Source organism: Diceros bicornis, chromosome 29 (genome assembly GCF_020826845.1).
Source record: "Diceros bicornis minor isolate mBicDic1 chromosome 29, mDicBic1.mat.cur, whole genome shotgun sequence".
NCBI classification, from domain to species: domain Eukaryota; kingdom Metazoa; phylum Chordata; class Mammalia; order Perissodactyla; family Rhinocerotidae; genus Diceros; species Diceros bicornis.
This window is the reverse complement of record NC_080768.1, coordinates 34,874,688-34,891,375: the sequence shown is the minus strand read 5'-3', so window position 1 is coordinate 34,891,375 and position 16,688 is coordinate 34,874,688. Positions and strand designations below refer to the sequence as shown.

At 39.5% G+C, this 16,688-nt stretch overlaps 2 protein-coding genes across 5 annotated transcripts in view; one reads left to right on the top strand and one right to left on the bottom strand.

Annotated features, from left to right (window-relative positions):
- The window catches only part of NSD3 (nuclear receptor binding SET domain protein 3), a 100,591-nt gene extending 86,124 nt beyond the window's left edge, over nucleotides 1-14,467 (top strand). For 2 of the 3 annotated variants that reach the window (XM_058525234.1, XM_058525232.1), the window contains 6 exons: nucleotides 452-721; nucleotides 6,512-6,628; nucleotides 8,400-8,541; nucleotides 9,644-9,750; nucleotides 10,296-10,500; nucleotides 10,937-14,467. In XM_058525234.1, the coding sequence (XP_058381217.1) occupies nucleotides 452-721; nucleotides 6,512-6,628; nucleotides 8,400-8,541; nucleotides 9,644-9,750; nucleotides 10,296-10,500; nucleotides 10,937-11,178 (1,083 nt within the window). In that variant the 3' untranslated portion in view covers nucleotides 11,179-14,467. The remainder of the gene's footprint in view (nucleotides 1-451; nucleotides 722-6,511; nucleotides 6,629-8,399; nucleotides 8,542-9,643; nucleotides 9,751-10,295; nucleotides 10,501-10,936) is intronic. The other variant, XM_058525233.1, reaches the window with a different exon arrangement.
- A 21-nt stretch (nucleotides 14,468-14,488) lies between these two features.
- The window catches only part of DDHD2 (DDHD domain containing 2), a 30,922-nt gene continuing 28,722 nt past the window's right edge, over nucleotides 14,489-16,688 (bottom strand). For both annotated transcript variants that reach the window (XM_058525225.1, XM_058525222.1), the window contains one exon: nucleotides 14,489-15,933. The gene's annotated coding sequence lies outside the window, so the exon portion shown is untranslated. The remainder of the gene's footprint in view (nucleotides 15,934-16,688) is intronic.

The following is a 16,688-nucleotide window of genomic DNA, read 5'->3' as shown; positions in this document are numbered from 1 at the left end:
AGCACTTTCTTTGGAAGCATCCATTGGCGGCCTGGCTGCCGTGCTGTGAGATGAGGTCTTTGATAAGCCGGCTCATACCTCAGAGCAGCATGTTTGCTGTGACATCCTGTTCCTGCCCTACCAGGTTGTCCTGCAACCAGATGAGAATACAGCGATTTAGCCCCTTTCTTCCAGAGAGCCCACAGGTGTTTTCAGTTATGGAATTTCCATCGACTGGTAGAAGAAGAAATACACAGGATAAATAAGTGAGAATTCGCATCAGATTTTGATATTTTTGTCAACTAAGGAGAGGCAGTGGTTATTCATAGCTTACTTATGGGGAAGTTAAAATGAAGATAGAGAGGCTCTCTCAGAGTCACACTGCAAGGCAGTAGCAGAGCCAAGAACAGCATGGATGTTTCTGATGTTCCTCTTCACATGCCTCCCTCTCACTTGTGACTTTGTTTTCTAGGCTAACAAAGTAATAGGAAAGGTACAGATCCAGGTTGCAGACCTGTCAGAGATTCCCCGCTGTAACTGCAAGCCCGGGGATGAAAACCCTTGTGGCTTGGACTCAGAGTGCCTGAACAGAATGTTGCAGTACGAGTGTCACCCTCAGGTGTGCCCAGCTGGAGACCGCTGCCAGAACCAGTGCTTTACAAAGAGGCTCTACCCGGATGCAGAAATCATCCAAACAGAGCGAAGGGGCTGGGGCCTCAGGACCAAAAGGAGCATTAAGAAGGTAGCATGGGATGGGGCAGTGGTGGAGAGGGAACAGACCAGGACCTATGCCTCCTAGAGATGCTTTAGGAGGGATAAAATAGATAGGGATTTATGGAGAAATTTTGAAACTTCCCAAGCTGAGAGTTTAGCACTTCTTGAGCAAAGAAAAAGCAGGAGGAAGAAGAAGTAACACAATGCACATAAACTTTTGGTGTCCTGTGATTAGTCATAAAAAAGAGAGGGACATTGGTTATTTTCTATTTGAAATATTTTTTACTTTTTAACCAAAATAGATTTAAAAGACTAAGTAAAGGCAAAATAGTGAAGTTAAGAATGTAGTGGGATAGAAACTAGCAAACCCGGGGCTTTGCTCCAACATCATAATTCGTTAGCCATGAAACCATGGCCAAGTCACCTAACCTCCCAGAGCCTCAGTTTCCTTATCTCTAAAATGGACACAATAGGGGGCTGACCCCATGGCCAAATAGTTAAGGTTCCACATCCTCCACTTCGGCAGCCTGGGTTTCAGATCCTGGACGCAGACCTACTCCACTCACCAGCCATGCTGTGGAGGTGTCCCACATACAAAATAGAGGAAGACTGGCACAGATGTTAGCTCAGGGCTAATCTTCCTTAAGCAAAAAAAAAAAAAAAAAAAAGGAAGATTGGCAACGGATGTTAGCTCAGGGTGAATCTTCCTCAGTAAAAAATAAAATAAAATGGACATAATAATCTCTGCCCTACGTAGTTAAGGGTCATTGCTAGTCTCAAATTAGATTATATATATACAAAAGCAACTGGAAAAAGTTGAGTTCTTTAGCATTTATAAATTATCTTCATTCTTATACTTTGAGGCAATTTTTCAAAGCAATCTCTTTGTTTAACACAAGAAATGCATGCCTATTGTAGAACATTTTTTAAATGCAACAACTCAAAGAAAAATGAAAATAACCAGTAATTTCTACTATTCAAACAGTGACTCTCAGACTTTAGAGATCCTGAGAATCTCCTGGGGTTCAGTAAACAGTGTCTTACTGAAATATCTGGGACAGGCCTAAATAATCTGCATTTTAAAACAAGTCCCCACCCTGCCCCAACACCTGCCCCCTCCCCCTGCTTGCCTAATGCCAACATTTGGAACCTGGAGATGTATTCACTGTGAGATGGACCCAGTGGGAATTAACATTACTCTTGACTTTTTCTACCTTTTTAAAAAAATCACCTCTTTAATTAAAAAATATCATATAATGTAGTAAAGAAAACCAAACAATACAAAAAGATGATAAAGCATGAAATGCCTCCTTCATCCCCTCAATCTTGGTCTCCTCACCAGAGACGACCACTGTTAATAGGTTGGTCTATAGCCTTTTAGAACTGTTTCTATGCAATTGTAAACATAAACACATTACAAATACATATTCATATATTCTATATTTGTAGAGTTTTTTAAACATGAATATGATCATATATATTTTTTCCCACTTAGTATATGGTAAATATATTTTTATGGCAGTACATACAGGTTTGACCTCATTCTTTTTAACAGTCTCATTGTATTCCATAGTAAAATGTATCAAAATTTATCTAACCTATTTTCCAATAAATTTATCTATATATACTTTTAATTCTTTAATGGACATTCTTGATCACCTGTCTTCGTGCACCTGTTTCTATACGTTAGATTTTTCAAGGTGAAACTCATTCAGCACATATTTGTTCAGCTTCTTCTATCTGCCAGCTCCTATTCTAGGTGGTTGGAAAACAGTAGTGAAGAAGACACCTTTGTGGGTCTGCTAGAGATGGATCGTAAACAGATGTATGACGTTGAGTGCCACTAAATGCTGCAAAGAAAAATAAAGCTGTCAAAGGGGATAGCTGGTGACGGGGAGTGCTGTTTTCAACTGATTGGTTAAGGAGGGCCTGAGGAGGTGACCCTGAGCTGAGTATGTCAGAGGAAGGCCATGCAGATGCAGATGGGAGAAGAGCTTTTCAGACTGAAGACAAAGCCAAGGATACAGGCCTTAGCCTGCTCGCAGAACAGCAAGAAAGCGAGTGCACCTGGAGAGGAGTGGTAGGTGGGAGAGAGGAGAGACAGGGGTAGCCGGGGGCTAGGTCACATGGGGCCTTGCAGGCCACAGGATGGGAAACTTATGGAGGATTTTAGTAAGGAGTGACTTGATCTGATATGATGTATTCATTTTGTATTGCTGCATAACAATATTACCACAAGCTTGGCAACTTAAAACATAGCACACATTTGATTATCTCCCAGTTTCTGCGGGTTAGGAGTCTGGGTGGTGCTTAGCTGGGTCCTCTGCTCAAGGTCTCACAAGGCTGCAGTGAAGGTGTTGACCAGGGCTGGGTTCTCCTTCTTGTGCCTCGACTAGGGAAGGACCTGCTTGCCTGGCTTTTGGTAGAACTCTGTACTTTGCAGCTGTAGGTCTGAGAGCTTCAGGTGGTTTTTGTTCTGGTTTGTTGTCATTTTGCTGCTTTTAGCTTCTAGATGCTGCCTGCAGTTCCTTGCCAAATGGGGTTCCCAAACATGGCTGTTTGCTTCCTTACAGCCAACGAGGGACAGAGATACTCCAGCAAGGTGGATACTAAAGTCTTAATGTGACACACTCATGCCATACATACGTCCTATCACCTCTGCCATGTTCTTTTGGTTAGAAGCAAGTCAGGGCCGGCCCTGTGGCTTGGTGGTTAAGTGCGCGTGCTGCGATGCTGGTGGCCTGGGTTCGGATCCCGGGTGTGCATCGAGGCACCACTTCTCCGTCCATCCTGAGGCTGAGTCCCACATACAGCAACTGGAAGGATGTGCAGCTATGACATACAACTATCTACTGGGGCTTTGGGGGGAAAAAATAAAATCTTTAAAAAAAAAAAAAAAAAAAGCAAGTCACAGGTCCTGCCCACTCAAGGGGAGAGGATCATACAACAGCATGAACACCAGGAGACAGGGACCTTAAGTGTCTGTCCACCATACTTAGGTGTCAAAAGAATAACTTTGGCTGTAGTATGGAGAATTTATGGTAACGGGGAAAGAGTGATAAAAAGGAGACTGTTGTAGTCCAGGAGAGAGATGATGGTGGCGTGGACTACTGGGGTTGTAGCTGAGCAGGAAAGAAGTGGTTGGATTTCTGACATTTTGAAGGTAGAGCAACAGGATTTGCTAATGCATTGGATATGTGAATTGGGTTCCTTGGTCAAAGGCCATCTGCATTTCAAGTATCATATAATGCAAAATTTTTTATATTACTTTAATGCCATGCATATCACATGTACAAACTTTTGCCTATGATTTCAGGGGAGTTTTGGGGGCCATCTTGAAATCTATCCAGTTTAATTTCGTGTTAACACCTCTTAAAAGCAGTTGCATTTGGGGCTAGCCCGGTGGCACAAGCGGTTAAGTGCGTGCAGTCCGCTGCAGCGGCCCAGGGTTCGCAGGTTCAGATCCCCGGCGCGCACCAACGCACCGCTTGGCAAGCCATGCTGTGGCAGCGTCCCATATAAAGTAGAGGAAGGTGGGCATGGATGTTAGCCCAGGGCCAGTCTTCCTCAGCAAAAAAAGAGGATTGGCAGATGTTAGCTCAGGGCCGATCTTCCTCACACACACAAAAAAAGCAGTTACATTTATTCTAAAATGTATTATAATTTATTAAATTAATGATATAATCAAGAATCAATGAGGATTATTCTGCCCTTTAGCACTTGAGGAATTGCTAATGTAAGACAATTGGTCTTTTACAAAATAGCTAGCAATATACAGTCATTGAAAAGCATAACTAAAAGACTTTGTGGCAACATGAAAAAGATTTTCGATATATTTAGAAGACAGAAGCCAAATGTAAAATTGAATGTACACAGTCAGTCCCCTTCTTTTCACACATAACAAATTCCTGAAAACAGGTGCCAAGAGTTAAACAAGGGACTTCCTGTTATGAAGTGGTTTCTTTCCTAGAAATTAAAGAATATATATTAAATACTGAATTACAGCCTTTTTGCCACAGTCTTTAAGGACAGATTTCTAGCTTTTTTTGAGTTCTTTATTTTGTCATTTTTGTTCACAGTTGAATTCACAATTAATGGTTTTAAGTCCAGTAAACAACTCCAAGGCTAAAGATTTGTCATTTTAGGACATCTGAAATATGTCTTTTACAAAACAGCTAGAAATATTTATTTAAAATGGTATCAAGTTTATGAGACTTGCACTTCCTCATGTTTGGTATCGGCACTTTAATTTTTCTATATCCACTCATTTTCATAGAATAGTAAATATAAACCATAAGTGGTCCTCAAGCTTTTAAAGCCACAGAGCCATTTCTTCAAATGAAATCTTAACCTTGAATCTGAGTATGTGGGAAAGGTGAAGTGGAGCTGATTTGGTTGAAATTCTGCTAAGTTTCCATTAAAAAACTTGCCATAAAATATTAGAGTAACACTAGGTGGCAATGCAGCCAAGACGGCAATGAAATCTTCTACCTGTGGGGGCAGTGATACCATATGATAGCGCCCAACGCCGTTCATCAGCTGATGTCGAAGCCCGACCTGGATGTAGGAAAAGCCATTTAAGGCTGACCGTACGTTGTACACATACGTGCAGATCCGTCCCATGTCCTTCGTGAGAAAGGACCAGAAGGGAAAAGTGGAGAAAATAAACTGCTCTGTTATGATGTTGTAGTTATAGATGAAATGTTTCTTTTTCTAAACTAATTCTTTGTCATAGCTTGTACAATCAATAAAAATGGGAGAGAAAGAAAGCCAGAGATCAACTTTTGTGGCGGCCCCCCAGGTGAAACAAGTGTGTAGCTCCGTGGAGCAGATTGGCTCCTCACCGCTCTCGCTAGCCGCACACTGCCCAGGGGAGACGGGTGGACGGGAAGTTAAGTCGGTTCCTTCCAACTGGACCCATTAACTTCTTTCCTCTTATTACAGAAGTAACAATCTTTCATTTTTATCAATAGAGAAAGATTAAATATTTTTAAGAACATTGGCTTATGTTCTTAATGATTTACCAAAATCAGAAAATAAAGTTCTTCTCTTTAGATTACTGGTATTTACTGTCAGTTCCGGAGGATGGGTGTGATTATAAAGGAGTAGCACAAGGGGTCTCTGTGGTGATGGAACCGTTCTGTATCTTGATTGTGGTGGTGGTTACACAGTTCTACACCTGATGAAATTCCACCTGATGAAATTCCATAGAACTACACTCACAGACGAGCGCATGTAAAATTGGTGATATCTGGATAAGTTTTGTAGATTGTACCAATGTCAATTTTCTGGTTTTAATACTGTGCTCTAGTTATGTAAGAGGTTACCATTGGGGAAAACTGAATGAAGGGTACACGGATCCTCTCTGCACTATTTTTACAACTTCCTGTGAATATCTATAATTACTTCAAAATAAAAAGTTAAAAGAAAAAGGGCTCATTTGTTTCAGAATCACATCTTTTCCAGGTCTTACCCCCAAAGCTACAACAAACTAGTAAAAGTCTATTATAATACAGCTTCCAAGGCTTGAGTTAGCCTATCCCCAGATCCCAGTGATATCCCATAATAGTGTCCCTTGCACTAGAGAAATAATATTGTCAGCAAGACAAGACATGCAGTTACCACCTTTGAGGCACCAACACAAGAAAAATAGTGCTGTCTGAATGCCCATGCATAACAACTATTTGTTTAGAGGGTTGAAGTTATATTTCCAAGATTCTTTTTGGTTAATTCTCTTGGATCATACATGTGGTGTTAAGGAATGCTTTCAAATATAATACACTGATTTTACATTTGTATATTGCGTGCTTCTCTGCAGGGCGAATTTGTAAATGAATATGTTGGCGAATTAATTGATGAAGAAGAATGCAGGTTGCGAATCAAGCGAGCCCACGAGAACAGTGTAACTAATTTTTATATGTTAACTGTTACCAAGGTAAAATTGCTTTTTTTTGTAAGAAAAAAGGATTTTTTGTTTTTATTTCATGGTCTTAAGTTGAACTCAGTTCCCTCTAATTTGATTTTTTCAGGCAAATCATAATGATTTGCAGTAGCCAATATGCTATGTACTATAATGTGCTAATTATACTAGAGTACAAATGAATGACTATTGAAGCCTCACACGTGTCATGTGAGGCAGCACAGTGAGTGAAAAGATAAGCAGGAATAGGGTTAACGTGGCTGGATTTTAGTCCAAGCTCTTCTTAGTCACTGAAAGACCTGGCCCTCAGTTTCTTTATCACTGAAGGAGAGAATCAGGTCTGTCATTCTAAGTTATAAACCACCATTAAAGTTCTGATTTAGCAAAAATTCTAACTCTAAATTGTTGTGTATATTTAAACTTGTCTTTATGAGTTAGGAAAAAGGAATGTTGTCATAAGAAAAATGACAGTACAACTGCTAGTTTAATACATGTCACAGTAAGTCCTATTTGATGCACATGACATCCATTATCTCATTTAGTTTCTTCAATTGTCCTCTGATTGACAGAGGACAAGAAACTGAGGTCCAGCCATGATAAGTGATTTGCTGAATATCTTGTTACATTTTAATGAAGAGCCAAGACTAGTACCCATATTTCCCGTGTACCAGGCTATCTCTAAAACTGAGAGTCAGAATACCATTAAAAGTAAGAACTAGCAATCATTTAAAAGGATTATTTTAACTGATGTCATTGTTTGAAAGTTTTACAACTTTCATGAACATGTATTTTATAAACATAAAATGCCATTTATTTATGATGTTCCCACTGCCAGTGACCCCTCCAGCCATTGACAACACTAGGGAAGCTCCATCCTCTAGAGCTTATCCAATTTATCAGAGCTTGAGGTCGGCCTGGTGGCGTAGCAGTTAAGTGCGCGTGCTCTGCTGCGGCGGCCCGGGGTTCGCGAATTCAGATCCCTGGTGCGCATCAATGCACCGCTTGTCAAGCCATGCTGTGGCGGCGTCCCATATAAAGTAGAGGAAGATGGGCACGGATGTTAGCCCAGGGCCAGTCTTCCTCAGCAAAAAGAGGAGGATTGGCGATGGATGTTAGCTCAGGACTGATCTTCCTCACACACACACACACACACAAAAATTATGACAGTTTAAATTCGGGGGGCCAAAATGTTGAGCTTTTTATTTTGAACTTTAGTGTAAGTAAAAAGAGAACAAATAGATAACTACTGGAGAGTACATCCCAAACTATAGCCCTTCTGTCATCAAATCTCCGAGTCTTCATTCAGAGGAGAAGTCTCTCATTTTTCCTTCTTCCCTCTTTACGGCCTCACCTCTCATCCATCTACCCCTCTACTAGTGTAGCTTCTCACTCAGAGTGGGAAAGGAGGGCTGACAGCCAAACACCATAGTTCTCGTTACAAGTAGCCATCTGAACTTAGAGTTCCTACTCAGAAAATACCTTTCCTAAACCTATGGCCAGCTAATCTTCTAAGTAGCATTATTCTATGGTCTGTTTGTTTCTAGAAACTTAAAAAGAAACTAAGTTCCACTTTATCGTGGATTGCTTTGACTTGAAGTTCATCAAATAAAGTAGGAACTTAGTAAACTGCACAGAGAGCCCCGCACTTCGGAGTGGTCAGTTGTCAGACATCAGCTGGTAGCAAAATGCTGCTGCCTTGTGGCTCTTGACTGAGTTGGATGTTTCTAAGATAGGCTGATACTTAGTTTCATGTCCAAGGTACCTTTCATTTCTTTTCTTTCTGAAGGACCGTATAATTGATGCTGGCCCGAAAGGAAATTATTCTCGCTTTATGAACCACAGTTGTAATCCAAACTGTGAAACGCAGAAGTGGACAGTGAACGGGGATGTTCGAGTTGGCCTTTTTGCTCTTTGTGATATTCCTGCAGGTAAAAAAGTAAATGCTCCCCATGTCCCCTCCCTAGGGAGCATGCCCTGAAGGCAGAACATTCTTCAAGGTTTGATGCTCAAGTATTTATTCAAATAAGATAGAGTTATATTTAGAATTGTTATCTGCCAATAAGAAGTAAAAATCTGTATCCTGCAAAAAGGAGCTTAGCAAGAGCCTTTATGTAAGAGAGGATATTACAGAATTCTGTGTGTCCATGAACCTACTGAATTAATTCTCCCAATTACTGCTCTGTATAATGTAACCAGATGTTGAAACTTTTGTTTTCTTTTTTTAAAGTATTAAAAGTAATTAGCCTTTGTTAACATCAACTGGCTTCTTGGTTTGTGTGTGGGGAGGTTGTTTTTTAAGTTTGAAAGATCAGTCTGTTTTAAATTAGACATAAAAAACTCCTGAAGCTAGAGTTATTGCTTTCATTTTTCCTTACCCATCCAGCATCTTAACAGGAAAACTTAGTTTCTCCTTGGTTAAGTTTGTAGAAAAATGGGTGAGAAGAGAAATACTATATAGCTAAAAGAGATTTAAACCGTGTTTCTAGAAATCATTGTAGATTGTTCTAGCCCAGCTAAAAAGAAAGCTTGGGCCTCCTACTTTGAATCCCTGGATCTTTAGTTTATATAAGTAAACCCACATTTTGAACTCTTTCTGATCATAATATAAGGCATTAATTACTGGAAGTAGTATGGTCGTCACAATTCCATGGTCATATTGTTCATTTAGAAACTTAATTTGTAAATTAGCTTTAGAAAAGAGAGCTAAACTAGATCCCATTTTTCTTGAGCAAAGACTTTATATTTGTAGTCTCTGTTACAGAGTTTTTGACCATTTTGATGAAAAGGATATGATGACTTTTGTAGAATATTTTTGCTCTAATCATTGGTGGATAGGGATGTTTTCCTCTAGTTTTTGGGTTTTTTTTTTTTTTTTTCCTTTTTCCATCACTGTCTTCAGTGTGGGACATGGGAGAGGGAAAAGTCTTCATGTCAGAATTATGTCTCTTTTTTCATTATGAGAGTGTGTCTATGACAGCATTTCTCTTCTCCATAACTTGAGTATGAATAATTATTTCTCTTATGTTTTAGGGATGGAGTTAACATTTAATTATAACCTGGATTGTCTGGGCAATGGCAGAACGGAGTGCCACTGTGGGGCAGAGAACTGCAGTGGTTTTCTAGGAGTGCGGCCGAAGGTCAGTTGTGCAGGGAGGTGCCCGGGCCAGCAGGAAACGAGGAGCAGGGCTGCCGCCCACGTTTCTTTATGACCATCTCAGGAAAACGCTAGCAAATGGCCACCCGGCTTAGTGTGCGGGTTGTCAGTTGTATTTACCCAAAGTTTAGACTCTCTGACTTTCCAGGGAAGCACATCTTAGATCTGTTAGGTTCTGAAAATATATTTGTATTTCTGATTGAATTGGAAGTTAGCAAAATCCTTTTCAAATACTTTAAAAATTCACAATATATTAAAAACTACTGAATTATACACTTTAAAATGGGGAGTTTTATGATATGTGAATTATATGTCAATGTTCTTGCAACTTAAAAAAAGGCACCTCATTCAAAAATCAATGAAAATGAAGCCTTATTTTTATTATAGTACTGTTATGGGATAAGTCCAACTGGTGTTTTTGGGTAACTGAACAGATGAATTTAAATGAACGTGAGGTTGTAGGATTTTCTTTTCTATGTAAAGCTTTATACACTGTGATCACTAAAACTGATCCTTTTTTCCTGCCAGTCGGCATGTGCGTCAACAACTGAAGAAAAGGCAAAAAATGCTAAGTTAAAGCAGAAGAGACGAAAAATCAAAACAGAACCAAAGCAGATGCACGAAGATTACTGTTTTCAGTGTGGAGATGGTGGAGAGCTGGTCAAGTGTGACAAAAAAGACTGTCCCAAAGCATACCACCTCCTATGCCTTAACCTGACTCAGCCACCGTATGGTAAGCTAGAACTTCAAGACGCTTTCTCTGACTTGCATCTTTGCTAACTGTGTGTAACTTAGAATATATTCCACTCTCCTTAGTGGAGCCATGGACTAGGAAATGTTGAATAGAACACACAACAATAGCAAACAAAAATCATGCTAGTGAAAAATCTGTCTCTCTGCAAATTTGAGATACCTGTGGGCCAGCAAGGGTTGGTTTCTTATTTATTATTACCATCGGCGAGTAGTTGGCTCCTGTGGTGCTGAGTTTTGGGCAGTAGCTCACAGCCATACTTAATACTACACCCAGACCTATGTTTGGCTGAAATGTGGCGTCGTATTCAATTGAATTGAGTCTCCAATCAGAGAAGAAGGTGGGAACTTGGGTTTTTCATGGGTAATCAAGACAGGCGCTAACTTGGGCTCTTTTCCCTCTTCCCACCCTGCATTAGGAAAGTGGGAGTGCCCGTGGCATCAGTGCAATGAGTGCAGCAGTACTGCTGTTTCCTTCTGCGAGTTCTGTCCACGTTCATTTTGTAAAGATCACGAAAAGGGGGCGCTGGCTCCCTCTGCACTGGAAGGCCGTCTCTGCTGCTCTGAACACAACTCCGTATCTCCTGTGTCGTCAGAATACTGGAGCAAGATCAAATGTAAATTGGAATCACAAGACCACGGAGAAGAAGTAAAAGACTAAATGGGTGGTGATTTCCTTTTTTTGAAAAGAAAAAAGTACATAGAAACGCATTAGTAAAAGAAGAGACTGCTGCAGTGCGTCCAGCCTTTGCCATCAGTACTGCCTTATTAAAGTGAAAACCAGTTCGTGCAGGCAGAAGCAGTTGGTGGTATCTGGTTTTTCTGTTTTGTTTTGCTGGTTTGGGGATTCTTTTATAGAGGGTTACATCCCCTTGGTCTTTTCTTGCCTTTTATTATGCTTCAATGCCTTTGCAGCTGGAAAAAGAGATGTCTTTGCTTTTAAAATAAGAACAAAGAGAAAAGAAAATTTTGTTAATGAGATAAATTTAAAGTCTAGGATGTGTTCCTTGGGTGTAAAAAGCAAAAGTAGCCATCATTCCTTTATTTATTTTCATTTTTTAAAATTTTGAGAAGTGTAGTTCAGATAGTCTAACCAGTGTATGTGTACGTGTTTTAAGTAGGAATTGGAGAAAGCCCTCTAGAAAAGGGTATGATCTTTTTATACCTCCTAACTGAGCAGTAGGTAGGCAAACTTCTCTTTCCCCTCAAAATGTCTTTCATAGTCTTAGGGAAAGGCTCTGTGGGAGTATTGAATCTGGCCTCTTGAAAACAAAATGTCTCAGTGGATTTTACCTCTGTGGTCTTTAACTAGGTGGGCTTTGTGACATGTAACTTTACCTTTATAGGAAAGGTATATAATGTGATTTTTGTTTTTTTTGTTTTGGAGAGAAAAACAAATGGATGCACTCACTGAGTCTGAAGCGTTTTCCATTGGTCATGGGTATTTTTGATCAAGTGCATTTATATGGATGTGAATGCATAGTTAGAATGGTCATTCCTGTTATCTTGACACACTGCTAAAGGCAGCTAAAGGGAGATGAAAGGCACAGACCAAAAGTTGCATTATATAAGCACCATTTTATGTCCAATTTAATGTAGACCTTGGTCTGACTTGGAGAGAATTATGGGCATTTTATTTCCTGTCTCTGCTTCCCTCTCCTAATCAAACATTCCCTTTGTCAGCTGACCACTCAGTGAAAACTACACAAATGAATCTGAATTGTATTTGAATAGATCTTTTTAGTTTAGATTCTAATTTGGGGGGTGAGAGAGGGAAAGGCATCCCCAAGCTATGTGTAAACAATTTCTATTTAGTATTATCCAGTACTTAAAATTGCCCCCATTGAGGAAGGGGAAGCACTTCTACAGGGTATATAAGAACCACAAAAACACAGTTCATCTTAGGAAGCACTTAGGGGAAGCTCCCAAGAAAGCAGTGTTAGCAAAAACGGTGGGCTGTGACACTTGGCTCTCACAGATGCACGTGCGCCAGGATGTCTGCCCACAAAACTCCACTTGCTTCTACTGCTTAGGAATATGTACATCCCAGTACTCCCAGTATGAAGTGATTAGTAACGTCTGACACTGTGGTAACACTGTACTAGCAGAAATCTAGGCTTAGCTTGAATGAACGTTCACTTGCTGTGTGAATTCTGACTGCTTAAATTGCTGGTATCTGGTAGCATTTATTTTCCCTCAAGAAGTACCTAGTAACCTTATGAAGGTAGGGAGGATAGATGCTCTACCACATTCTTTCAGTTGTGTTATGTGTCTTCCTTTTTCTTATCAATTTAGAGCTCTCCTCTGGAAAAAAAGCTGTTTTGTGCCTCTTTTTTTTTTTTTTTTTGGTATGTAAATGTGCAATTATACTGGATTTTCTCTTGTAAAAAAAAAAAACAAAAAAGAAACAACACTACAATTCCTTTACTTAAGCTCCTAAACTGCCACTTGCCTGATTCCAGCAGTTAATTCTGAGGTAATTTATTGGGCCTCCAAGAATTCTGTTGATTAGATATGGTCCCAAAAGAAAGAGCAAAATAGAAAATGCTATACATGTTACCAAATACAATTGCTACAAGTAACATGAATTACAGCTCACCAAAACACTAAACTTTGCTCTTGAGCAATTACATAGTTTGATGTCCTTTTAAAAAATAATTTAAGAAAATCTAGGTTTTATCATAGTAAAACTTTATTTTATATATGTATGATAAATGTTTGCTTTTTTAAACTTACTAACATGAAGGATTTCCTTTAATATTTGAAAGGCAACTCTTGTTGAAACAGTATCCCACATGAAATCTTATCTCCTTGCTTTGTTTTGGACTTAGTGCTATTTAATATCTGATGACTTTTCTATGGTAAGCCAGGGTATATCATATATACTACAAATACCTTAAGTTTAAGTATTTTGATGCAGCTTCTTCATTGTGTCACATTTTGTTTGTATATCTATAACAGAGCTCTGCCGAGATTTTTTTATCTTTTTTTGGTGTGGAGTGGGGTGGTGACTAATAGGACTGCCCTGCCATTTCAGAAATCAGGGTAGAAAACAAAATAGCTAACCACAGCTCTGGAGTCTTTGTCCATGAGTGTACTTCAGTGGTCTAAAAAGTGGTTTTATTCATGCCAGTGCCAAGGAGCTCTCCTCACACCTCCACAGTGTCACTTCTGACCTGTTTTATATATTTTAAAGTTGTAGGTTATGGAAGCAGAAAGAGTGACTTTATGTGTGCATGGTATACATGCACTGTGCTTGCTTTGCTTCACCAGTGAAATATTCCAAAAACATAGTGCTCACTCATAGTCTGAAGTTGGTATTCGTTAACTTTTAAATCTATATGTGGTCAGAGCATAAATGGTTTTTATTCTTGTCCAAAATTGAATTAACTTAAAGCAGCATGAGATAATGGTGGTATTTTTTTTTTTAACCTCATGTTAATTCTTTGGAGGAAGAGGTGAATGTAAGATTTTTAATAATCAGCCGAAAGCTTCAGAAATTGGATGGATAACAACTAAAGAAGAGAGCCTGGGAAACCTTCCAGACTCTGCAGTGGAGGGGCTGGACCGGGGCCGTGTGCGGCATCAGGAGAGCTGCCTGTGGCTGGCTGGGGCAGGGGCGGATGCCCCTTCATCCCCAGAGAGCTGAAGCAGCTGGAGGAAGTGATTCGCTTCTTTAATATCTAATCAGGGCTAGAGTTAGGAGTGAGCTGGGTTTTATTTTCATTTTGTTTTAACAAGTTCCCACTCTAAATTCTCAAAAATGATCTGGCCTAAGCTATAGAATAGACTGACTTTTAGAATCATTGAAACTTGGAGATTTGTGTGTTCAAGTCAGGAACATGTCTGAAAACTTAAAAAAAATAAGGGTGGGGGTGAGGAAGGCTGCTCCCAGCTCCCTTCTGCCTTTCCGCATGCTATTTGGAAACATGCCTGTAAGGAAGGTTGTGAAGCTCGGGGGTGGCCATGTGAAGGGCTCTCAGACAGGGCGAGCTCTTGGACAGCTTGCTTTTCCTGGTTCATGAAGCAGAGTTTCCTTTTTGAGTAGGTTGCTGCATGGAATGTGTTCCAATCAGGGTCAAACCCAGACCTGCAGTTTAGAAACATAGATAAGCCGGCTACACAGAATGTAATCTCTGGACTACCCAGGATTTGTTGCTTGTCTTTCATTTCATTTTTAAATACAAAGCTCTTCCTTTACCATTCATCTTAAAGTCAAGGTGCTGTCACATGCCATGTCCCAACAGGATAAGAAAACGACTTGAGAAGCTTACATTTGATGTACTTCTACATGAGGTGTGACGACAGTGGGAGGCTGCTTTATTGCTGGGTGGTGCAGATTAGACTGGAATTACTTTTTACAAATCGGATGCATCTAGCCACCCCCAAGTTGTCCAAGTTGCTGCAGACATGAGGTGATCATTTGGAACAATTTCCTCTGGCCTACAGCCACCTAGAATTGGTCTCTGGTTATCTGTAAACAAAGTAAACCAAACTCCCATTTTCAGATAGGCTAGGGAATAGATATAATTAGACAGCTTTGCCATATATTAACAAATATTGAAAACTTGGAAATGTGTATATACTGAAATCTACCAACTTTTATCTGGGGCTGGGTACAGGGAGAATAGGGTTATAGTAGGGGAAGGAAGGGGAATGATGTTTACCACAGGTACGAAGTAGTCACTTTAACATTGAGATCTCTGCCTCACTGAATTCAGGTTTTTTAAGTACTTGAAACTCTTCAGATTCTCCTTATTTTACAGTTATTTTTAAATTTATGAACTAGAAAAGCATTGTTTTATATACTGTTTTGAAAATAAATAGCCTAGTCTCTTATCCTCTGTGACTTGGATTAAAGGCAGAATTCTGCAAATGGGAGCGTGTTCACAGTTGATAGCTCAGATTTCATGTACAAATTTGAGGAAGAGACTCCTGCATGAAATACCAGCAGCATTTGTACAAATATTTCCTATGTATGTTCTTTATTTTGTCATTTTGTCAGCCCTATCCCCAAGCACTTCTTTCAATATATGCCTGTGTTGGAAAAAATAAAAATTTGCACTTATGTTACACTCCTAAAATGCTGGGTGTAACCTGTGTTTCAAAAACCATTTCCGTTCTTTTTTTGTCAGTCCATTGCTTAAGTGACAAGTTCAGGTGCTTGTGGCACATATGTGTGAAGGGCGAGGAGGAAGAGAATCACTTGTCCTTGGGTAGCCTCAAAAAGTCATTAATGCGTAAGAAAAAAGGAAAAGATGAATGTCGCCAAAGTCATTTATTCAGTCCTTAGTTTTCTTATGTGACATTACGGCATCTGATTGGCAAGCAAGCACCCTCAGGTTCCAGTACTCCCTTCCCTGCCTGTTACAGACTTCTGATATGTGCAGATGGCTCTCAGGATCCATCAGGTTACCTAGATAAGGTATTTAGAAGGTCGTCTTGTCAGTTTAGAAGTGGACTGGATAAAATTTACTTTGTTGTCATTAATATTGCTCTTTATCTCATTTGTGCTATCACATACCCAATGTTAAAAAAGAAAATCATATTGCCACCAATAACCAAGATGCAAAATGATGATTACAACTAGCTAATAATAAGATTCTTTTTATATACAAGGGTGTGTGCATAATTGGAATTGATATGAGAATTCATTTGTATCCGCTTGTGATATTGCACAACAAACACAGATACCTACAGATTCTGTTTTCATTTCCTTGTGATCTTTATCTATGATAATGACCTTTGTAGATTGGTTATTTCTGTACTTTGTTTATCTGTAATAAACTTTGTAGATCCTGTGAAATGTTATTTTGCCTAAATCACTTGAGACTTGAGTCGTTAATAACAAAGCATCAATATTCACTAAAGTCAATCTCCTTTGAGTTTCCGTGACTTGTCTAGAAGCTCCTGACACTAAGGGATTAGTGTTAATTTTCCCTGGGGGTGTTCCACTAGGGCATTACTCCATAATGACTTGATGTTGCCACATAGACTTCAAGATATATGATATTTTGGGGATTTTGTTGATTGGCCTATGTTTTATTGCATAGTGAAACGTGTAAAGCTTGGTTAACCTGTATATAGACAGCTTATTGTTGACTAGTTAGTGTATCTAGGATTGCCTGTAATATTTAAGCTTCTTACTACTGTGTGTGCTGGTAGGAACAT